Source organism: Peromyscus leucopus, chromosome 4 (assembly GCF_004664715.2).
Source record: "Peromyscus leucopus breed LL Stock chromosome 4, UCI_PerLeu_2.1, whole genome shotgun sequence".
NCBI classification, from domain to species: domain Eukaryota; kingdom Metazoa; phylum Chordata; class Mammalia; order Rodentia; family Cricetidae; genus Peromyscus; species Peromyscus leucopus.
The window spans coordinates 147,202,716-147,227,430 of NC_051066.1; the positions used below are offsets into that span (position 1 = coordinate 147,202,716).

Here is a 24,715-nt window from a genome sequence, read left to right on the forward strand (position 1 = left end):
ACACACAATTTAAAAAATGAAGTAAACTTGTAAAGATGCAGGAAAGGAAAAGTGACAGAAGGCCCAGTTTGGAAGACAGGACCTCCAGTCAGGAGGCCCGACACACAGTGATGATGACCTTGGCTGTGATGCCTGGAAAGGCAACCCTGCATTCTCCGAGTCCTACTTCGTAGCCGGGTAGCCGAGGCTCAACAAGGCTTACATTGCCTGCATTTTGCAGAGTTGGGGTAGGAACACCAGCAGCGGGGACCCGGGCCTCCCATCTTCCTCTAACACACCCAGTCCCATTCCATATAAACCGGGAGCGCGAGTTTCAGCGTTCTTAATCCCATGGCCTCCCTTGAAAACCCTATTGAGAGTTTGTTTCCCTCCAGAGAATTATTCTGATTTCCCCCAAGGGAAAAGAGGCAGGCACACATGATGCCACTTGTACAAAACTCCGTTAGGTTCAAGGTTATGAACTGAAAATAAGTAGTGTGTAAACACCAGGGTTCCCAGGTGTCAGGACTTAGGTTGGCAAATGAAGTGGACCAGGAGCAGCCAAGCCAGGATCACGGCAGAGAAAGAAAACAGAAGGACGAGAGCGAGAGACCTGCCTCACCAGCAATGGACACGCATGCAGTCTGACCACAGGTACATTTTAAGCTACAACACTTTTCTCATTTCCTTGGGGTTGTCTGAGATTTCTTGGCCAGGAGCTTCTGTCCCGTGGAGAAAGAGCAGGTCCAAAGCCCAGCTTCCTTAGAAGAGGGAACACAGTATCAGACTTCTCACTTCCTTGGATGGGGCAGGACACTGACAACAGGGGACAATTCACAGCCAGCCAGTGCCAGCCCTGAGCCTCAGAAATCTGAGAGAACCTAGACTTGGGCTCAGGCTGTGACTAAGGGTGAAGAGAGGGCTTAGTACAGGGAAGAGGGTCTTGGCTACATCTGCAGCTGAGAGAGCAGATCTGAGGCCAAGCTGACTGAATAACTAGGTACATGTGGCCCCAAGGACCCATTTCACCTGCAAGACACCCAAAGGCATCATAACTAGGTCTCCAGTGGTATTGCTTATAGAGAGAAGAAGGTTCCTATAACTGTCCCTGAACGGCCCAGCACAGAGAAATGATGGGATCTGAGGCTGAAGAGGTCCCTGTGTCCAATGCAAAAAGATCTGCCAGCCCCCTTCCTTCTTCCCTTCCTATAGGGACTGTCAGAAAAATCTGGTGAAGGTAAAGAAATGGAGAGAAAGATGTGGAAGACATGATTCCCACCTTACCAGCTGAGTGGATTTTAGAACCCACCCCTTACCCCAGCTTTTCTAATCTTCCTCTTTCCTCCATCTTACTCATTTATTTTGTTTTGTTGAGACAGGGTCTCATGTATCCCAAGTTGGCCTTGAACTCTTGGTCCTCCTGCCTCCACTTCCCAAGTGCTGGGGCCACAGTGTGCGCCACTACCTGACCTGTGTCTTCTCATCAAGAACACTGTCCTACCCACCCCACCATCAGGACCAAGTGGGGCTAACAATGCTGATACTTACAACAGCCATTTGTTAACTTGCTCAAAATGTGCCCATCACCCAGGGCAGGGCTAGTCACACACTAAGCACTCAATGAAAACCTTTTGGATATTGATTTCACCATTCAAATGTGCTCCATAATAGTAATGATAGTGCTGGGCCTTGCTCTCTCTGTCTCTCTCTCTGTTTCTCTCTCTGTCTCTGTCTCTCTCTCTGTCTCTCTGTCTCTGTCTCTCTCTCTCTGTCTCTCTCTCTCTCTCTCTCTCTCTCTCTCTCTCTCTCTCTCTCACACACACACACACACACACACACACACACACTTAGTCTTTCCAGGGACCTGACTGTAAGAAGCATTATGTCCCCCAGCTTACTCATGTAGACACTGAGACACAAAGAGGTTAAGGACACAGCCTTAGGGTAGGACAATAATAAAGAAGGGAGATGTTTGAACTCAGGTCTGAGTGTATTTGAGATCCATGTTTTTGTTTCTGTTTTTGCTTCCCAAAGCAGTTATTTTGTGGATAACAAAAGTATCCGCTATGCATGCTGAATTATCCATATCATCACTGTGGGAGGGCTGATGATGAAGGTGACTTTGGCTACAAGAAGAAGTTGCCTGTTGGTGAGCAGGAACCCTAAGAGGCTATGAACCCCCTTTCCTATCATTGGAGGCACCCCAAGAGAGACTGTGCCCCCATTCATTAGGTAAATCAGGGACTGAGCTGCGGTTCCTAGACGGAGACAGGACAGCATACTGAGTCCCCAGTGCGGCTGAACACAAGCATCCCCAGGGGATGCACAAGGCGATGAGTTCCCAGGCTTCATGGAGATACTTGATTGTCTAGGTTGAGCTGGGAATCCAGAAAAACATGGAATCGAGGACCAGTAAAAGTGCATCCTCCTCCTCACCTAAGACTACTGGACTCTAGAAGCCTTGGGAAGCCCTGGGCCCACAGAACACAGGGCTCACCTTTACTCTGTGCAGTCTGCTTAGCAACAGAGAAGAGCGAGTCTGTACAGGACTGTATCCAGCATGATTACTGGTCCACCAGCTCCTTCTCCCAGGCTGCTTCCTCCCAGGCTCCTCCAGGAAGCATCCCCTGCTTCCCAGAGCCAGGAAGTCTCTCATTGAGCTTCCACACCCCTCCAAAAAAAAAAAAAAAATCTCATCCATGGACCACTGTGTCTACATCTATCTGCCTCCTGCCTCAGAAGCCTAAGACGGGACTATTATCACAAGCCTGTGCACCCAGCCCAGAGGGTGTGGCCCTGGGTGGGTGCTCAGGAACTACTCACTAACAGGGCCTGCTCTGCTCCATGCAGGACAGACAGGAGGCGGTAAGGAACGCTGCCACTGCAGGGAGGAAGTAATCCAGGTCACCAGGTTGGGAGGAGACAACCTACAAATGCTTCTTGCCACTGTGTAGAAGAGGCTGGGGCTATTTATAGCTCCCAAGCCTTCTGCTTCTGCATAGAAATGCAGGGCCAGGCACAGAATAAAATCCTGGGGAGGGCTGTCAGTTTAAATTTTATTTACTGATTGGTTTTACAAGAAAAGGACTGGAAAGGCAGGGGTAGATACGCACCACGGCCCATCGGGCTGAGCGGCTTGCTCTGTGCTGCCCCCGTACAGCCTGGACAAGCCCGTGACCAACAGCCCGCAACATTCAGTTCTAGACCTGATCCTAGAAATCCGACTGAGAGCTGCCTGTGAAGGTCCTTTTGAGGTGATTTTTGAATGGTGGTGGCTTCGGCTTACAAAACAGCGCCATAGTATAACCCTGCTTTGGTTTAAACAAGTCTTCCTGAGTACATGGATACGTCCTCTCTCTGTCTCTCTCTATTCTGAAAACAGCTCCAGCACATTCTGCTTTCTTCTGCTTTTGGACTAAAAGATTAGAATTTCCCTGCTTTGTAGTGTGTGTGTGTGTGTGTGTGTGTGTGTGTGTGTGTGTGTGTGTGTGTGTGTGAGGTCAATCTCAAGAGTTATTCCTCAAAAGCTGCCTCCCTTGTGTTTTCAGACAGGGTCTCTCAATGGAACTCACTAAGCAGGCTGGGCTGGCTGGCCACGAAGCCCCAGGAGTCGCATGTTTCTACTTCCTCTGTACTAGGATAATACACATGTGCCTCCATGCCTGGCTTCCCCCACCCACCAACATGGGTTCTAGAGCTAAAACTGATCAGCTCTGGAGTTGTTTTTATTTTCTCTTTATCCACTTTTTCTGTGTTTTCCTCAAGTTTCCACTATGACCACACCCTACATTGCCTGAGCATTTAATAACCAGGGGAATTCAGTGCAGGTGTCTATCTGCTGTGTGTGCAGCCCCCGGATACTGGGAACACCAGAAACCACACAAGAAAACACACGTGAAACCTCAGCACAGCACCTGATAGTGCAGCACGTACGCAGGAAATGCCAGTAGAGATGGTACCTGTGTTTATAACTTCTGTCAAAGTTAAAATGTGGAGCTGGGAGCCGGACGGTGGTGGTGCACACTTTTAATCCAGCTCTCAGGAGGCAAAGGCAGGAGGATCTCTGTGAGTTCGAGGCCAGCCTGGTCTACAGATGGAGTTCCAGGACGGGCTCCAGAGAGAAACCCCATCTCGAAAAAACAAAACAAAACAACAACAACAATGACAATGTGGAGCTGGAGAGATAACTCAGCCAGTAAAGTAACTCATGTAGAAACCAGATGTCACGGTGCACCTTGTAACCTCAGTGCTGGGGAAGTGGGCCCCGGATGGTTCATGGAGCTTCCTGGCAAACCCATCAAGTCAAATCAGTGAGTGCTAGATTCAATGAGAGACCCTTCCTCAAACAAGAAGTTTGGAGAACAATTGAAGAAGACATCTGACATCAACTCTGACCTCTATGTTCAGAAACAGGGTGCAACACCCCTACACACACGCGCGCGCGCACACACACACACACACACACACACACACACACACACACATTCACAAGCAAAAGTTAAAATGATGAGTGGCAACTCTGCTTTTCTTGGGAATGAAAGGTATCCTGTACTGGAACAAGATCATAGGCGGAGATGCTCAGAGTCAAGGTCCAACCCAACCTGTCAGAGGAGTATGAATGACTGGCTCTTCCCCTCTCCATCCCCGTTCTCTGAATTTCACAAGGATGGTGAAGGGGGGGGAGTAAGTCCCACCCATCTCATCAGACCAACAAGATCTGAAAATAACGATGTAATTCTGGTCTCCAAGAAGGGTGTTACTGAGCAAAGCTCTGGGGCCTTTTCCAACGCAGCCATACCATCCCTTTCCCTGTGTCCACTTTCTACTGTTCCTACTTTGCTCCCAGGAGACATAAATAATATATCTGCTTTGTTCTCAGAAAGCCCATCCTGTGCCCAGGCCTGGGCACCTTGCAGCTAGTAAGCACCTTTTTCTGAACCACAGTGGCTCTCAGCATCCTACACTCAATGGAGCACTGGTCTCCCCCCCACCCCAACGTGTTACCTTTTGCCTGTTCTTTGCCCTGGGCAGTAGAAGGTCCTGGCTCCATACCAACCCCTTCAGGATACAGCACACAGGAACAAGTGACTGTGTCTGTTGGCTGCATCAATGAAAGGTGGCCTGGCATGACATCCTGAGTGTGATCCCTGGAACCCACAAGGCAGAAGGAGAGAACCACCTCCTGTAAGCTGTCCCCTGACTTCCATGTGCACACTGTGCTGTGCCCTTCTCCTATACACAAGATCAACAAATCAATGTAGAAGACAAAAGCTTTTTTAAATGATGAAGGGTAGGACAGGACAGAGGTCAGACTAGCGGATTCAAGGACCAGGCAGATGGGAATCTGAAATTACTACTGAACGATCCTGAACCAAATTCAAGGCTGTCTTTTTTGTGCCTTGGCTTCTCCATCTATACAATGGCTGTGACACTGTATTCTCCCCCCCAGTCTGGTGCCTCGATAGGATAATGGAGGTAAAGTGCTCGGAGTATCTGGCAGACACAAGCATACACTCCTGTTTGGACAAGGATGCCTTCAACATTGAGAACAGCTCAGGAGTCCAGAACGTCAGCGCTTTCCCTGTGGATCCTGATGGTGGCTCCTCCCAGGGTCTGGTCTAGAGGAAGCTGTGAACTCTCAGACAGGTAAGGTGTCTAGGTGAGGGGGGCGACGGCAGAGGGGCAGAATTGCTGGTCACTGAGTGTGTCCTGCAGATACTGGACCTAGGGGGTCTTTCTCCAACTCACCATACTGGAGGAGGACTCTCAGGGTGTGAGAAGATACACCTTCTCCTGAAGGGCACAAAAGTGTCATCTAAGCCAGGCTCCTGCCCCTGAGCCCATGATGTGGACCCCAAGAGTGGAAGAGCCCAGGGCACTGTCTCACTCGTAGTTCAAAGGATGATGTAAAGGCCCCTAATATGTAGGGCTCTGGCAGGGATACAAACGAGGCTCTCATACTTATTCTAAATATTTAAAAGTTATAAATCAGGGCTACTAAATAAAATATGTCCCCTCCTTCTATTCTGAGAAATATGTCTTCATAATGACCTTGAAGGCAGGGGCAGGTTCAAATTTAGAATCCACAGAGTCCCGAGGCTGATCGTGAAGTGAGGAGGGTGCTGTATTTCAGCCACAGCCCACCCCTGCTCTCCACTTCCAGCCCCCACTGCACACCTGTGTTCTGTCTTCACTCACACAAGGAGCACCTTCAAGGTCACTGGTCTGGTCATCGGTGGTGGAGTCCCCTCTCAGTTGGGATGAACACAGGGAAGGGATCTGGATAGACCCACTGGCTCATGGCTGTGTGAGCAGGGCATTCTGGGGTCCCAACCTGGAACTTGGCCTAGCATGAAAAAGCCAGGTGGGTGAGCATACCCCTTTCAAGCTCCTCACACCCATGAGCTAGGAGGAGGGTCAGACAGAGAGTAACCAGGAAGTCTGGCCACCCCACCCACATCAGGTGAAAAACTGAGACCAAGGAGGTGACAAACCTCGGCCACCAGCAGCCACCTGCAGGTCATGGGAACAGTGGCTGATCCTTTTGAGACCGTGACTCAGTTTTTACCAGGCTCTTTTACAAACCTAGAGATTTGACAACTCCTGGGGAGGGGGGGGGCGGCAAGCCTGAAGGTTTTCTCACTCTCTTTCCCCACAAAGCCCAGATTTGAGAGTTCAGATTCTAAGGCAGACTTGAGCATCCACAGGTCTGGCCTGATTCTGAGTCCTTCTTGGGACTGCAGACAAACAGCTGGGGTCAACCCCTCTAGCCTCAACCTTTAACTAAGGAATCGTTTTCCTTTTTTATTATTATTTTAATTTTTTAAAAAAGACTTTGACAGTCACCTCTGGAGAGAAATTATGGGTTTCAAGAGCTCTTGACAAAGAACCCCATTCCAGAAATGTAAAGCCGGCATTTCAAATTTGGTTCTTATTCACTGCTGGAAAGTATTAGCACGAAGATTACAAATTTAATAATGTAACACTGCAGGAACTGGCCCGGCCTCGGCTCTGGGAGAGTAATTTGTTTCCGCCTTCCAGCCGGTACATCCCTGCCTCCGAGCATCACCAGACCAGCCTGGTGACACACTCTTGCCTTCTCTCTGGTGGCCTGGCCCACGCAGCAGCCTGGACAACGGCCCATCACGGGCCTGGCCGAGGGCCCACACATGTGAGAAGAATCACTATGTGCAAAGGGGACCGACCCTGACCTCTGTCTCCATCCCTCCCCATGACGCCAAAGAAGTCTTTGAAGATTTGCAAAACCCAAGTCTAAGTGTCACATCCCATGCCCGCTCAAAAGTCAACAAGGGCTCCAACTGCCCTTAAGTTCAGGCGTAAGAGATAACAATGAAGTATGAGCCAATGTGCTACCCCATCAGCCACATAGTCCTTTCTCTGGGCTTTCAAAAGACCAAGTCCATTTCCAACTTCAGGGCCCTTGACAGCTGCAGACAATGGCAAGTTAACATTTCCTGAGCATTGTGTTTCAGGCACTGGGTGAAGGCTCCTCTCTCCTGACCTATTCTTGGCATTAAAGCCAAGAAGCTAAGCTCGGACTCCGGAGCCAGGCAGTTGGACAGGAGTCCTGCCTCTGACCCCTGCCGTGGTCTTGGGTGGCCTCTGTTGCCACTTTGTGTCTTAGACTTCACATCTGTAAAGTAAGGAGCATCATGACTTCTCCATAGGACAGCCACGGGGCTTCAATGAGTTAGCGAGGTGATGGGCACCGGTGAGTAGGGCTAGTTAGCATTTCCCCCTTCTACCGCAAGAAAGAGGATCTCCTCTGAGTTGCAAATAACATAGTTAAGGATGCCAATTACCAGTGGGAGCCTGACTGGGGCTCCTGACTCTGAAGCCCTCAGTTTTTAGCATGCCCCATCTTATTGGATAATCCCTGGAAGACACGGACTAGAGTTCAGACTCTGCCCATACTTCTATCATGGACAGACCCAGGTTACTATTTCTATGTGTGTGTATGCCTGAGAGAGACAGAGGGACACAGAGAGAGTGGGATGGGCAGAACAATCACCCAAACTGTGAGAATCCAGGACTCCACCTGTGTCCCCACAGCTGCCTATCGGAGGTTAGTAGAGTGGCCTCTTGGCCACTCTAACCCTCTGCTGCGTGTACAAGGTCAACTGTCCTCACCCCCCGGGTCTCAGCTTAGCTGTCCCCTCTGTCTTCCCCAGGGTCAGCTCCCTTGCCATGGCCTTTTTTTTTTGGTGCGTTGCCTCATACTGCAGGAGTGACAGAACCATCTGTTGTGTCTTGGGGCTGTCCAATATCAACCGCTCCCCCCTCCCCTGCTCCAGACCAAGAACTCCATGAAGACAATGAGAGGAGTTTGTCTGGGGTCCCCAGAACAGGGCCTGGCAACAGCAACCACTAGAGAAAGAAAGGCAGGAAGGAGGTGCTGGGAAGGGAGGAAGAGGCTTGGGAGCCAGAACTGCCTGTCCTAAACCAGTGCCCGGGGTGGGACACAGGATCACACAAGTCCCTGGAGAAGGGAAAAGCAAAGGACCATGGGAACTCGCAGTGCATGTGGAGGGATGAGCAGTGCTTCCCAGAGCGGGAGAGGCACCCCAGGAGAGGACAGCCCAGCAGAGGCACTGAGGTGAAAAGCTAGAACGGGATCATCATCATCAGTTGGGGCTGGGGAAGCAGCTCACTCACTTAACATGTGTGAGGTCCCGGGTTCCGTCTAGAGAGCGGAAAAACAACAAGACAGCATCAGGTGTAGAGAAGCCATTGTGAGCCAAGGAGCATCAAATACTTGCTGAAGACAGAAATATGAAGTAATAACCCCCTGCCCTGAACTTGCTGTCCTGTTCATCCTTCAGCCTTCTCTCCAACACTGCCTTCTAGTGGTCAAGCAAGCCACACCCTAGCTACAGTGAGCTGTTGCCAGTCCCTTGATTCACACCCCTGTCCTGACTTCTCTTACCAGCACCTGCTTTTCTTTGCCTGAGGGCTACGCCCCAGTCTGCTGGAAAGGATGGCTATGATACACTCTGGGTGCCCCCCAGTCCGCTGGAAATGATGGCTATGATACACTCTGGGTGGCCCCCAGTCTGCTGGAAATGATGGCTATGATACACTCTGGGTGCCCCCGAATCCGCTGGAAATGATGGCTATGATACACTCTGGGTGGCCCCCAGTCTGCTGGAAATGATGGCTATGATACACTCTGGGTGCCCCCGAATCTGCTGGAAATGATGGCTATGATACACTCTGGGTGCCCCCCAGTCTGCTGGAAATGATGGCCACAATCCACTCTTGGCACCCACCCCAACTCCCAATACTAAGGGAGCTGAAACATAAACAGCCCAGCTCCTTTGTTCTGGGTAGACAATTCAAGTCAGCCTTCTACTCTAGGGGTTCTCAAGCTATAACCCTTAGACTAAGTTCACCTGTCCATAAAGTTTTATTAGGACCCAGTCTCTGTTCATTTACATACAGTCTGTGTGGTTGAAAAGTTGCAGGAGAGATCCAGGACCTGAAAAGACCAAAATATCTTCTGTCTGGCCTCTCACAGAGTAGCCCTGTACTGGGGAGTCTCCTCAGAGTCTCCAGCAAGTCTAACCTCCAGTCTCCCTCACTCAGAGGTCACCAGCCTAAAGATGTGCTGTGTCCTGGCCTCTTCCCTGCCTCACTTCCTCACTCCCCTCCTGGGCATCACAGACCACGTCTGTAAACTGTATGGACAACACACAATCACTATTTGAGTTTCAACTCAGAAAAAACAGCAGCTCCATGAGGCTTCTCTGCTGCTTAAACTTGAATCCTCATCTCAGAGTCTACATCTGAGGAAACCCAAATGTGGACAGTGGACAGCAGGGCAAGTGTTGTTGCGCCCCTTCTGCAGAGGACCCCTAAACTGAGACTATTCCCTACGCATACATTGCTTCTTCCACAAGAATGAGGACCATTGCTGGTTCTCAGCTTCTCCACCAGCGAGAAAGCGTCCTGCCGAGGTCTGGGTTCACACAGCATCTTGAACTCACAGGTTAGCTGCTGTGTTATAACCACACACTTGTTCAGCCATGAGGGAACCAAGGTTCAAGAGGAGAATGACATGCCCCAGGGTCATCCAACCAGCAAACTGGCAGAAATGAGATCTCAAATCCAGGTCGCCCTATGACAAATCAGTGTTCCTGGGAGCTGTCACATCCCCTCAGGCAGCCTGCCCACTTCTCCAGTTCAGGCCAGAGTTCCATGGGATTCTATGAGATCGAGTAGATTGAAATCCTTTTCCAACATGGCGTACTCTGTGCCTGGAAGACGCAAAGTGGAAGTCATCACGGATGCCCTTCAAGGTAGCACTGGGAAAGAAGCCTTGAGAAGCATCAGATGCACATATCTGTTCTAGAAGAACAGGAAATGCGGCTCAGAATGCAGAGGAGACCACTGGGCTGGGTTCAGGCTTAGGTTCTAGCTCTCATGGGATGAAGGGCCCTGGCCAAGACAGGGGTCAAGCCAGAGACTCATTTCATAAATAGGCCTCTTGAGATAATCAGGCCTGCCTTACAGAACTATGGACAGGTGCCATGGCATTGCCTAGGCATGGGCCAGGACAGAGCTGGGCTCACCTGCTTCCCCCAGTCAGAGGATCCCTGACGTCTGGGCCCCATCAGTGCCCTGGATATACCCTTTTACCAAGCATCACCCTCACCACCCCCCAAGTGGCTCTCCTGTCTTTAAAGCTCCCCTTTGGCTGGTGGGAGCTGCCTGGCCCTAGAAGGTAGGTCTGCTCGCCAGGTGGGGGGCTATTGACATAGGAAATCAGAAAGCTGGTTTAGGATGCTACCACTCTTGGCACAAGCAGCTGAATACCGTGTGGTTCCTGTGTTCCTTGCCCGTCCCATATCCGTCTCTGTCATTCCTACTAGTCGTCAGCCAAGCCCAAAGCTCAGGCTAACTGGTGAAGCAGGAGGGAGAGTTGGCACCGCCTCCATACTGCTTTCCACCTGAAACAACCAAAAGATCCTAGGTACCCTCTAGTGCTAAATCCTCCCTTGCAAGAGACTCCCAGTTCACTGCCCCGTTTGAAGGTCCCTCCTCTCCAACACTGATACCCACCAGAAGTTACAGCATCCTTGAGCCAGGGGGCTGGAGGATGGCCTAGCCTAGGCTGGAGAGGGCCCCAGAGACTCCTAGTCCAGCATGGTGTTGGGCCCAGGCACATGAAAGATGTTTCTCAAGACCTGTTCTGAAGCACTAATTAATTTCCACGGCAGGTCCCATTCAGTGACACATCCTCCCACCCGGTCCCAGGGTGACTGCAAGTGGCATTTTCCGGGGACACTGAGTGCTGAAAATGTATGGTACAGACTTGAAGCCTCAGGTGGCAGTAGGGTCCATCCATCATAGGCCACGGCACATCTGGGGTCAGGGAAGGCTGAGTCATGAGTATGGGAACACTGGCAGTGTTTCTGGCTTTCCTAGCCACCTGCTGTGGGACTGTGGACAAAGGAAGGCCTCTCTGGTCCTCATCCAAGAGAGCCTGAGTCAATCTCAGGGTTTAAAAACCCTATAATGCTAAGCGCTAGCACGCCTCACTTTTAGTGTGCACCAGGCTCTCTATAAAGCACTTGACAAATACTGACTCATTTAAGCCTCGTGGCGCCTTTGCGGTGAGAAGGGGCTCTGATAAACCCATTCTACAGATGGCTCAGAGTGGTTACGTAACTCCACCATGGTCACTCAGTCAACACACAGAAGGGCCAGGCCTCAGAACCACACCTTCTGCCCTTGCCTCTGCTCTTCCAGCTACCCAGGATTATCCGGCTCCTATCCAGCCTTCACAGTGCCTGGCTCCGATACGGACCCCACCGTAGGCACTTGACTCAATTCGGTAACAGGGAAGTAAGGAGATACTGAAGCCTTAAAGAAGCTGGGTGTGGCGGTGCACGCCTTTGGGAGGCAGAGGCAGGTAAATCTTTGAGTTCGAGGCCAGCCTGGTCTGCAGAGTGAGTTCCAGAATGACCAGGGCTATATTGGGAAGCCCTGTCTCAGAATAAAGGAAAGAAAGACTGCCGTGGTGGGCGATGGGAGTGGGCCTGCCGGAGGGGGGCGGACAGTTTCTCTGACGGCCTTTGGTGCTATTCCGCTTGTTCCAACACAGATGTTTTCATCCACAACAGTAACGGGTCTGGCCGTGAAGTCTGGTACCAGTGCACACACATGGAAAGGGGTAGGAAGATGCAGTGATGGGTGCCCAGCACACTTCTCACCCCATCTTTCATTCATTTAATTTCAGAATCTACATACACTAATGTCCCAAACCCTTATTTTTTTTTTAAATTGTTTGTTTGGTTTTGGTTTTTGAAACAGGGTCTTTCTTTGTAGCCCTGGCTGTCCTGGATCTCATTCTGTAGACTAGGTTCAGAGATCTGCCTGCCTCTGCCTCCCGAGTGCTTATTTTTAAAATTATTCGATGACCCATCCACCAAAGATCAGCTAATGAGGAACTCTGAATGAAGAAACTTGGGGAAAAAGTGGGACGTGAGGTCCTTTATAGGAAGTTCTGCTGTGCAGAAATAAAGCCCAACAGGCTCTCGATTGGAAGATGGGGTACTGAGTCCTGGGGGCACCTGGGGAGAGAGCTCAGTGCACTGATAAAAATCATGGGTGTGGTGGTGCACCCTTGAAATCCCTTGTACTTCCCAGTACAGGGGGGGCCTTGAGGCTCACTGTCTGGACATCCTCGCCTAACTGGGAAGCTGCAGGCCAATGAGAGACACTGACCTAAAAGGAGAAAATGAAAGATGGAAGGTTCCTGAAGAACAGCACCTGAGGTTGTCCTCTAGCTTCCAGAACAGATATGCATATACATGCACCCACATGAACACACACACACACACACACACACACACACACACACACACACACACACACACACACGCACGCACACGCACACACACACGACCAGAGGAGACACCAAGATTCATGGCCGTTCAGACCCCTAAGGCAGCCTCTCAGGCTCCATGGGCGCACAGTGAACCATCATCCAGACAGACCCAGGCACTGCCACCCAAGCCTATGGCATGCTCCCACCCTCCCACCTTTCAACCAGCCATGCAAGCATGTCGCCTCATCCCAGAAAGTCTACAATGACAGGGAAGTCAGTAGCTCCTGTTTCTCTACATGTGGTTCAGACAGCCTCAAATCTTCACAGGATCTCGATTTTGTGCAGCATTTTGTAACACACAAGGATGAAGCCCAGACCAGTTACCAACAGTGGACTCACGGCTAGCATGCTGCAGCGATGTAGACCCAGGTCACTGCTACCCCCAAACCACCCCTCCAAGAGAGCGCTCCATCTGCTTAGGTCACACTTCACCAGTAAACTAGCTCTAGGTGCCTCGTCTTCCTATTTTGAGCTTTATTTGGGCCAGATAAGAAATTTATTACTCCACAAGGTCCACCTCCTGCTAAACCTTCCCTAGAAACTGGCCATCTTGTCTCAGAGGCATCTCAATAAACTGACTCAGCCAGCCCCTCGGCAGCACTTCTCAGCGGTAAGCTTCTACATCCATGATCAGTTTGACTTACTTCTTCCCAGTCAACGCTGTCCTCAAATGAACCGTGTGTATGCACACATGGCCCTGCCTACTTTTCATCAGAGCAAGAGAGGGCAGTGCCCTGTTCCATCTGGTAAACGGCGCTAGACCTAGGCCCTCTGAGATCCCAGGGCTATCTGTGTCCAGCCCTCGGCTTGTTGCACCTTCGAAGACACATTGCTGCATTCATCTCTGGTTCACGTGGCTTCCCAGAGGACCCAGGGAGCTCACTGTTGAGTCTCACACAGCTGAGGTTCTTCTGGATGAGACCATGAAGAAACGAGAGCAATAGCCAATGCTGAGACAAGGGGAGGCACGTGCCAAGGCCCTTCATCTGAGCTGGGGAGATGCTCGGTGGGTAAAGTCCTTGGCACAAAAGCATGAGAACCTGAGTTTGCACCCTAGAACCTACATTAAAAAGCTATACATGGCAGACATGTTTGTAATCCGAGGGCTGGGAAAGTGGAGACAGGCGGATTCCTGGGGTCCAAGGGCCAGCCAACCTAGCATAATTGGTAAGTTCCAAGCCACTGAAAGACCCTGACTCAAAAAACAAGATAGACAGTGCCTGAGGAACACTGACCTCTGGCCTCTACACATTCATACACATGTACACATGCAGCTTCTCAAAGACACACACACACACACACACACACACATACACACACACACAAAACACAGAGAAAGAGACAGAGAGGGGGCACAGACAGACAGACAGAGGCAGAGACCCAAGACAGAGAGACAGAGAGGGAAAGGGAGAGAGATAGTGAAAAGCAAGGTTCTCAAGGACTATCCCTGACTGAACAAGAAACCCTGGATCGGGGCAATGTCTACAGTCTGCCTGTGAACAGACCTAGTGCTCATTGTTCAAATTGATGGAACAACCATAGCAGTCAGCACTGGCTAAAACCTGCTGTGAACTGGGCATCGGACACGCAATCACAGAGGCCACAACCCTACGTGTCCAGCTCTGGAGATGTACATTATATAATTCATTCCTCGCAGCCACCTTTGAGGTGTTGTCTATGAGCGTGACCCATCTTACAGAGGAGGAAATGAAGTGCAGAAAGGCAAAAAGACTTGCCCCAGGGTCCCCCCGAGAGTCAAAAGAAGTAAGACAAAAACCCAGGTCTGCAGACCCCAAGCCTCACTCTCTCTTCACCACCCTGGAAGCCCCCAGGGTCCCTGTCAGTTTTGCCAGCCTGAGAAGTGATGGAGCTGGGTCCAGTGAGGAAGAGGAAGAGCAGGGTGAGCAGTAGGAGGCCTGCCCGACTCCACAGTACCTCCCAACTTCAGCACCGAGGAGGCCATGCTGTGCACTCAAAGTCATAGCCATCTGCACCCAAAGATGGGTGTGAGGGGGAGTTCTTGGTCCTGTGCTGTCTCTACTCACATGGGGGCCTTTTCTTTCCCGACTCTGGACCTCAGTTCCCCTACCAGATGCCCCTGATCATTCCCTAGCAGGCTGTGATGATCCGACTCCTAACCAGACTCTACCTACTTCTGTCTACTTTCTGTTCCCTAAGTCACACTGACCTCAGGCCCTTTGTCCTGGAACACCTACCTGGAAAAGCCAGGCTCCTTGTCACTTAGGCCTCAACTCGGCTGCCACTGCCTCAGCTTTCCCTGACTACTTGATGTTATCTCATCTCACATCACTTAACACAATCTGAAAATGTGTATTCTTAGTTGATTACATAGTTATTGTCTATATGCTTCAGGCCAGGGTATAGCTCCATGAGAACAGAAACCACGTCTGACCCGCTCCCCAACACATCTCTAGCACCTAGAATGTAGTTTGGCACTGAATAACTCAACGAATAAATGCTGGAAAAGCTCAGCAGCCAAAACTCTGGACCATGAACATGTGACCTTGGCAAGCTATTCTGCCCGTCTGAGCCTCAGTTTCCTTCCTTGCCTAATGAGGAGATGGACCATCCACTACTTTCCAACAGTCCTTCCAGGACAGCCTGTCTTAGAAAGCCAGACCTGGAACCCACCCAGTTTGGTCCATCCAAAGCAGGCAGCTAGCCAGGGTCCCGGCAGTGCCTACCCCGTCCCCACCTCCACGCGTGTCCCTGCCCAGCCACCCAGGCCTCTCCCTCCCCACCGCAGAAACTGTTAATGAAGTGCGCACTGCTCAATGCAGTTACAATTACGGGGGCTAAGAATAAGGCACTGACATCAGTTTCCAAGTGAATCAGAAGGGGAGGGGGGAGGAAGGAGGAGGGGAGTGGTGCTCCAGGGCTGTCAAGTAGAAATAGCACAGCGTTAAATATAATCTAGTCCTGGCCTACATCGTTCTGCAGAGGCAGGTGATGGCTGGGCCCTCAGGGCCAGGGCAGACAACTGGATCCTTCAAGGAGGTCATGCAGTCAGAGCTGCTGCTGGCCACCTGAAGGGGACCACCCAGGAATGGTGGTCTGTAGCTGGCTGCCAGTCCCTGGGGTGCTTATATAAGCCAAACAGGCCCCAGGCCTCGTCATTTGCTATTGTGACAGCCCCTTCCCACAAGGGAACTCATCTTCAGAGCTGGAAGGTAGCCTCCAGGCAAGCACAGTTGGGCTGAGATCACCACCCATGGATGGCTCCAGCTGACTAGGATTCCACATCTGTAAAATGGGCATATCTGAAGCAGGAGCCAGCACCGCTGTTGATACAGAAATCCATGAGATCATGGAAGGCAGCGGACACCACCAAGGAAGCCCTCCAGTCATTTTATTTGTTTGTTTGTTTGTTTGTTTTTACCACCCTGAGAGATGCTCTAACCAAGATCATTATCCCTCCCCCAACCCTGAATTTAGGAAGATTGCTTGAGGCTCCAGGCCGTGGAATCAAATTCAAGCTCTAGGATCTTTTCATAAAAAGACAGTGAATGGCGCAGAGATTGGAAGGGGTTCTTTCCTGATAGTTTTTAAAAGCTACACTGGCAATGGCTGCTGTTGGGTAGAAGAACTGCTAGAGACAGAAGAGCAGCTGGGTGGGGTGGGGGTGCGGCCTTCCAGTTCCACTTTCTTCCACAGTCCAACTGCCCCCCAACTCAGCCTCCAACCTGAGCACTAGAGAGTGGCAAGGAGAGAGAGGGGGGCCTCATCCCCCAAAGGGAACCAAGGCAGATGGATCTTTCCTTCCCCTTCCCCTAGTAGAGTGTGTGTGTGTGTGTGTGTGTGTGTGTGTGTGTGTGTGTGTGTGTGTAAGGGGGTGTAGCTGCAAACCAAGGAAGTTGGAGCTGGATGAGGAGAAAGGTGAAATACCCAAGGAAGAAACTGAAGAAAAGAGCTCTGGGGGTCAGAGAAAACCCTAGAAGCAGTCCTAAGGCATGTACACGGCTGTGGGCGTGTCTCTGTCGTCTGTCTGTCTGTGTGTGTCCTTGCACCTGGCTTTCCTGAGATGATTCCTTCAGGATAATTTGACTTGAGTGTCTTGATCTGCATGCTCACCTTACTGCTCACCTTCAACTGTAGAGGCACTTGGCTTGAGTTTTCCAAATCTAGAAGAATTCTGCCCAGCTCCCAATGTTACAGGACATGACAGAGCCGGGTGTGGTGATGCAGACCCGTAACCCAAGCGCTCAGGAAGCTGAGGCAGGAGGACCACATGTTTGAGGAAAGCCTGGGCTACACAGTGAATGGTTAGACCCTTCCTCAAAAACAAACAAGGAGATTACAGTTCCAGGTGGTAAACTGGGGTGTGGGTAACAGAGGGCAGAAAAGGAAAGGGACCCAGAATGTGGCATCCGGTGGGGTGAGAGAGAGAGGAGGCTCCAGAGCCTAAACGCACGCTTTAAGGTGCCCCCCTCCTGAAGATACGATATACTAGAGCTCCCTGAATCATGCACACAGCCCAGCCCCCCTCCTGGAGCTGAAAGACTCACTCTGTTCCCACCATTTCTAGGGGAAGGAGCAGGGGCAGCAGGACATTTTGTTTCCCAGATGAAGCTTGGGTCAAATTTCAAGGACAAAAGTTAGCTCTTGGCCTGGGAACGAAAACTCCGCTAAATCCTGTACATTTGGGAGGGAGGGTGAGATTTCAGTGTGGTCATTCCAGGTGCCTGGGGGTGCTGGCAGGAACTGGAACCCTGATTCCCGCTGCCAAGATCTGTCTGGCAGGAAATGGGTAGCTTCACAGCCTCCAAGTAACTCAGACAACCACCTCCATTTCCCCTCTGTTCAAAACCGGGGGTGGGGATGAGGGCTGTGGTAATAGTTTGTGGGTCCCACCCACCACACGCTCCCCTCGAAAACATTTGGTCTGAGCGGAAGAGGGAGGTGCCATGGAGGGCTTTCCAGCCCAGAGATGTGGCCTTAACTGCTAGGAGAGGGACTGGTAGCCGGCTGGTGTTGCCATGGTAACTTCCTCCCTGAGCTGGATCGAAGCATCCATCCTATGGGCAAATCAGAGCTGGCTCCTCCAGCTTCTCCGCCCTTCTCCTGGGCGGGCGGGGGAGAACTAGACACCAAATTATTTGGTCAGGCTCAGGAACACTAGCCTCAGGTCCAGACCCTGATGTAACAACTTCTTTTGGTATCTACTACAAAGGGGGATATACCTCAGATCCCCAACTATACCCTAAGGGACCAGCCTGTGGATGTGCTACAAATAAACTCATTAGAAAGAGGAGGGAAACGATAAGCCGGAATGCTTTTCACTTTCATTTGGCTTGCAAGCCCCCTGAAATACCCACCTTTTAGGTACTTCAAAAAAAGCTGGCCCAGTAGTTTTACCTTCGTAAACTACAATGCGATAAAATTAATCTGTTAAAATGATGACAGCTAAAATTTTGAAAATCGGGATTTTCTTTGCCCAAATGCACAGAGGTCTTCTTTATGGCCATGCTCAGAGACAACTCTCACTTGTCAATGAGGCAGACCAGAGCTAACAGATACTGAGACCCACTTCATGCCAGGTACCACTCCATAGCAAGCAGCGTAATTAAAAGCAAGTATGCTTGAATCCGTTCTCCCAGATTTAATCCCTAACTCCCTCACTTCCTGGCTAAATGACCTTGAATGAATTACTCTGCCTAGGCCTCAGTTTTCTTATATGAAAATGGGGATGTTATACAGGATATTAATTTTATGGGGATGTTATGAGGAAAGATTAAAATAATGCATCTTAAATGCCTAGAAAGATATGTAGCATATGGTAATAATTTTTAAAACATTGACCCAAAGGAGTCTACTGGGAGCACTATTATTTTCTTCCTTGTGTAGGTGAGGAGACAGGGTCACATGTCTAGGTCCTTCCCACCCTAGTTGCAAACCCATGGCCAGTAAGACATGGGTAGAAATACCCACTGTCCCTGAGTGCCTGCCTCTCTAAAGCCCCAGCGTCCTTGGGAACAAGGCAAGACAGCATCATCATCAGAGATGCATCCAGAACGAATGAGGGCAGATTCCTCTTGATGGGCATTGTAGCAGGCAGCAGTGATCCTCTTCTTAGGCTCAAGGGTGCTAGAAAGACATGGGAAGAGAGGGCAGCTTCTCCCTACCCTACTTGCCCACACTCCTAAGTCCAAAGCAGGGAGGTGCTCTGCCCCACTTAAAGCTAACGAAAAGTCTCATCCTCAGCCTATGACTCAGGAAGCTAGCTGGAGAAGCATGAGAGCCTTGAAGATGCCTCTGGCCTAATCTAATAGATGGAGAATGATGTATCGACATGGGTTGGGAACAGTAACAAAGGGGAGGCTCTCAGCTGAGCCTGAAGCCTGTCAGGGACACACTTCAGAAATGAAACCACCAAGGACAGAGAGGCAGTAAAGGGGGCCAGCGGGAGAGGAGAGGAAGTCAGGACGAGCCAAGTCTGGGTTGGCCTCCTCGGGTTAAGCCAATCCCTGTCCAGGACCCCAGAACCTATTCCAACTGCCTTTAGAAACAGTTCCGTTCAGTGCTGTTTTAAAGGAAATAAACCCAATTTTCTTCTTTTGGGAGAAAATGAATGAATGAGAAAATCAAGAGAAATTAAGCATCAGGACAACGGTTCTTACTTCCAACTCTCACCAGCCCATCATTATTCTTCCAGGTGTGAAAGTAGACTTTCTCCTCCTCCTCCAAGCTGGAGACAGCCTTAGGGCTGAGCAGGTGGGGAGCCTGAGATGCCCAAACAGAGCCCCGGGCTGCCAACCACACCCCAAGGCCTCCTCACCTGGGAACCATTTTCTGCACTGTGAGATCTGGCTTTTTAAAAATCCTCCTCCAGAAAAAGAAGCTACTGGTGTTCTGAAGAGAGCCGGAAACCTGGTTCTGCTCTCAGCTTTGTGCATGAGACACCAGATGACCTTGGGTTATACAAACACACACACACACACACACACACACACACACACACACACACCACACCAGCGCTTCAGCCATTCACACACATTCTCACAAATACACAACCCCCACCCCATGTATTTGGGGCCTAGGAGGGCCAAAGAAGGTCTTTTACAAGTAAAATACAAGAATTTAAAGAAACTCACTTAGGAGGTGGGGACAATTAGACTGGTGGTGAGAAATACTGTTAATATTCTCAACGAAGCTGTCTTTGACTCGAGTGAAACTAGAATGGACCTTGCAATAAGAGCCAAGGTGCCTGACCCACAACATGCAGCATGACTTTGGAGAAAAGCCAAACTGTGCCTGCCTCTGATGTTCCTACACACCTGTGCTTCTGCCCAGTTTGACTCATGAGACACAAGTAAGTGGTCTGTCCAACTTTAGGAGAGCAACCTGACATCAATTCAGGGCTGGAAACTTGCTCTCTCCACAGATGCCCCAAGAATTCCCACCCTCCACCCTGCTCATCTCTACAGCTCGTTTCTTCTCTCAGTTAGCTGCAGTAGAGGCCACTACATTAGGGACCTCTCCCCAGTTCCACCTCACCTGGTCTTGTCTAGGATAATAATACCACACTCCTCAGCTATCCGAGGAGAGAAGCTGAGCTCCTGGGCCTCGGGTATTCGATGTGTCAGATGGTGAGTACATGGTCTGTACAACAACCATCTTCACCTCCAGCTCCTGCCCCCAGGGCAACAGAACATTCTATCAGGTGTTGGCCTCAACTATTACCATTCACTCACCACCCACAGACCCTGGGGAATTTTCCTTTGCTCATCTGTCACTGGTACTTGAGCACCCATTACCCACCTCATATAATAGAACCTAGGCAGAAAGATCCAGCCGGCAGGGAGTTGAAACCTGAGCTCTTGAATTCCTTAAGCTGTGCAGTAAAATTTTGGGGTAATGCTTATATGCTTTTTTTTTTTTCCCTCGGAGTGCTAATTTGTATTTTAATCAGTATTGAACCCACTTGTTCCTACACACATACACACTCCTCTCCCCCGCCCCTCATTGACTTCAAATACTCTCAAATTATCAGTTCAAAAACCATTTCACTCCAGCCTCCCACCACACGGAGCCTTGTATCTGAGGCAGCGTCATCCGCATTTCACAGATGAGGAGACTGAGGCTCCGGAGGGCATGACTCGCCCAAGGTCACAGCTTATGGAATAAAGGAATAAAGACTGGGATCTGAAGCCAGCTCCTCATCCTGCACTCTTTGGAGGACCTCTCCTCCAAATCTTCTAGGTACCGCACCTGTTGTTGGATTCCCTTCTTTACCCCAAAACCAAACTCACAGCTCTCTGTACCCTCTGCCTGGTCCCAGGATCCAGGGTTCCCTCCCCACCCCTGGGCTCTGGCTATCATTTGGGATTTGGGGTTTGATTTGGTTTTGGTTTTGGTTTTTGGTTTTTTTGCAGGCCTAGAAGCAGAAGGTCTGAGCTACGGTTTGGCAGCTGGGTTCAGCCCATCCAGAAAGGCCACCCCAGGGACAAGAGCACCTGAGTCAGGGGCACACACTGGAGGGTGCGCTGGTGTAGTTAGCGCTTACACTGTCTTACACCTCCCAGGGGAGGAAAGAGGAAAGGCCAGCAGACACCGGCCAGTTCTGCGCGGCCCGCCCCAATCTGATTAGAGTCGGGAGCCTCAGCCTGTGGGGGAAGGGAACGAGGAAAAATAGGGGCACTCAGGGCTTTGGCCTCTGAACAGGGGTCTTGGGCAGGGAGCCTCCGGATGCCGCTAAGACAAAGACCTCAGAGAGGTAAGGACTGCGCACAACCTCCAACCTCTGGGAGGCACGTCGGAAGCCAAGGGGTGAGGCGGCCTAAACCCTAAGATCTGACTAGGGGCCATATACCAGACTTAGGTGGGGGCAAGTCGTGTCCAGAAACAAGACGGGGGTCGCAGGGGAGTCCTGTAGGGCAGGTACACAAAAATAGGGAGAGTTGAGTCCAGGCCACCCAAGGGCCCACCTGCGCGAGAAGGATGAGTGCAGATGATCAAGGGGTCCCTGGGGCAGAGGGGCAGGACCAGAGCTTATCCTAGACCCCTGGGGTCCCCAGGGAGTGGAAGGGGGCCCTGGATGTTTATCCCGGCGGGACCGGGAGTGCAGTGGAGACAGTGGCCGCTTCTCCCCGGCGCCCCGGGTCCCCGAGGGTCCCTGGCATCCGTATCCCGGGACAGCCTCCCAGGGTGGGCAGCCCGAAGCGCGCTCACCTGCGTCCTCATCGTCGAAGGAGTTCATGCACGGGAAGTAGATGGCGAGCGCCTCGAAGGAGGCGGACAGGCTGAGGCGGCTCTGCGAGCGCTCCATGCCCGCGCCCGCGCCAGGAGCCTCGGCCGCGGCGGCGGCGGGCGGCTTGGGCAGCTTGGCCGCCCCATTCTTGACGCGGAGTACGGCGCGCGGCGTGGTGGCGGCGGCCCGGGGCTCCGCGGGCTGGCGGCTGGGCTGGCGACGGGGCGCAGAGGGCCGGACGCTGGCGGCGCGTGGAGCCGGAGACGCGCGGTGCTCGCGGCGGTGGCGGTGGCGGTGGCGGCGGTGGTGGCGGCGGCGGTGGCGGCGCAGCGCGCTCTGGCCCGCGGCGCCCCCAGCCTGCTTGCCGCGAGGGGCGGGCCGGAGCCGGGCGCCGCAGCCAATCGCCGCGGCCCGGGGGAAGGGCGCCGCGGGCGGGGCGTGGGAGCCGCGAGGGTGCGGGCTGCGCCGCCGCTGCTAGCCGGGCAGGTGCAGGAGCCCGCCGCAAGGCTGTCTGCGCCCGGCTGATGCAGTTGAACCCCCAGTGGCCTCTCTGACCGGTGACTGTGAGTCCTCAGACTCACTCCAGAGGCAGGTGGCCAGTCACCCCGATTCAAGCAGGCCTCACCCAGAGACCCAGATGTGAACAGAGGGACACAGTCCAAGAAATCCAAAAATCCCGCCCGATCCCCCTAGGACTCCAGCTCACAAGGAGACCCTCAGATACACAAGCACCCACAAGGATGTATTTACTCAGCAAGAGAGATCTTAGGCCCTCATACACTCTGGGGGAGCGGAGGGACACCCGGACAGACATACCCTCATAGGCACCTGAACAGACAATCTATAGACACACAGAGACTCCTAGAGACGTAGTGGCAGATACACCAACTGGCAAGTTCAGAGGGTACACAGAGACCTGCAGAGTTACAGGGAACAACAGGCAGGACATGTCCTCCCACACAGCGGAGACCCTCAAATCCCACAAACCCCACAGAAGTTTAGATAGACACACACCTCCTCATGCACCCACACTTGAAGTGTGCAGACACCCTGGAAGTCTCCCACACAGAGAACATCGTCCCAGACCACCTCAGACACTTAGCACTCCTCCTCCTGAGATGACCTATATGTCAAAACCTGGGACAGTCACCCTCAGAACATTCATACCTACAGACACAGCCATACAGACTGAGTCACCCACAGGGATGGATTCAGTCTGATGCAGACACCCTCAGACTCAAGATCCTGAGACCTTGCTGCAGGCTCACACTAGCACACACTCTCAGACATATCTTGATGACCACAGTCCTTGGAATCACACCCACAGACTCAGATACCCAGAGCCTGGGTATAGACAGACAAGCTCATCAGTGACCCCTGGCTGTTCTCTCTACCTGAATGACCAGAAGTTCCCTCTACCAGCAGAAGTGGCTCCCCTTTCCAGCTGCTCCCATCCCTCTCCCTGAAGCAACCATCTGAGGTGACCTCAGAAAGACAGCTTGGTCCCTTCATTCCAAGAGGCCTAGGGGCAAGCCTCTCCATCTCACTGACCTATTTCCTCATCCATGTGACGGCGACAGGAACCCTCTATTCTGTATGGTTGTATCTGTTTTCTGTTGCTTCGTAGTCAACCAAGTGGAAGCAACAGCTCTTTATCAATGTACAATCTGTCTAGATGGGAAGTCTGGGCAGCTCAGCTGGGTTCTCTATTTAGAGCCTTGCCAAGTATTAGCCAGGTGTGGCCGGCTGTTACTGAAGGCTCTGGAGAAGAATCTCATTCCATGATTATTCGGGGTACCAGCAGGATTCAGTTTCTTTGGGGCTGTAGGACTGAAGGCCATGTCGGCTGGCAGCTCAGCATCTACAAATGGCCCTCTCCATGGGCTCTCCATCTTCAAAACCACCACAGGAATGCCAACCCCTTCTCATCCTTTGCTCTTTCTAACTCCCCCCTGGGTTATCCCCAAAGGATAGTTAGTCCTCCTTCATCCTTTATATTGCCTTACGACCTGATCATGGCAGTGATGCCTTTTCCTAGTTCCACACACAGTCAAACAGAAGGGAATTATAAAAGGTGGGGACCCCTGGACTAGCCTTCCAATTCTGTCACCTTGCTGAGTACTTGGCACAAAGAAGGCACTCCTGAAGCCTTGTCCCCTTTCCAGGAATCATACTCTGACCTTGAGAACAATAGAAAAGTCAGAGTGTTCGGTATACAGCCACTCTGCCCTGGTAAATGGGAGCTTCACTCTTTCTAGGCATTCAGACAGCATACATCTTAGAGCTCTCTCTCTCTCTCTCTCTCTCTCTCTCTCTCTCTCTCTCTCTCTCTCTCTCTCTCTCTCTGCCTGTCTTCATCAGTGACTCTGGTCCTCTACACCCAAAGTATACCTAGACTACTTCTCCATGGTTCTCATCTCATCCAGAGTCTACGAGGTCCTAACTTTGTGTGCTCTGCCACCTCTCTGTCCTCATCCCCCACACATCCCTGCGGCTCACTTGGCTTAAAACCCAGTGGAATTTCTCTTCCCTCTGCCAGAAACACTCTCTGGGAAGCCACAGGGCTTGCTCTCATGGACATTCATTCAAATATCACTTCTGCAGTAAAGGCTCCC

The 24,715-nt window shown here is 51.5% G+C and overlaps 1 protein-coding gene across 2 annotated transcripts in view; it reads right to left on the reverse strand.

Moving 5' to 3' along the window:
* Positions 1-22,413, reverse strand: part of Rims4 (regulating synaptic membrane exocytosis 4) — a 61,337-nt gene extending 38,924 nt beyond the window's left edge. For both annotated transcript variants that reach the window (XM_028868437.2, XM_028868436.2), the window contains exon 1: positions 22,082-22,413. In XM_028868437.2, the coding sequence (XP_028724270.1) occupies positions 22,082-22,178 (97 nt within the window). In that variant the 5' untranslated portion in view covers positions 22,179-22,413. The remainder of the gene's footprint in view (positions 1-22,081) is intronic.
* Between the last annotated feature and the right edge of the window lie 2,302 nt (positions 22,414-24,715).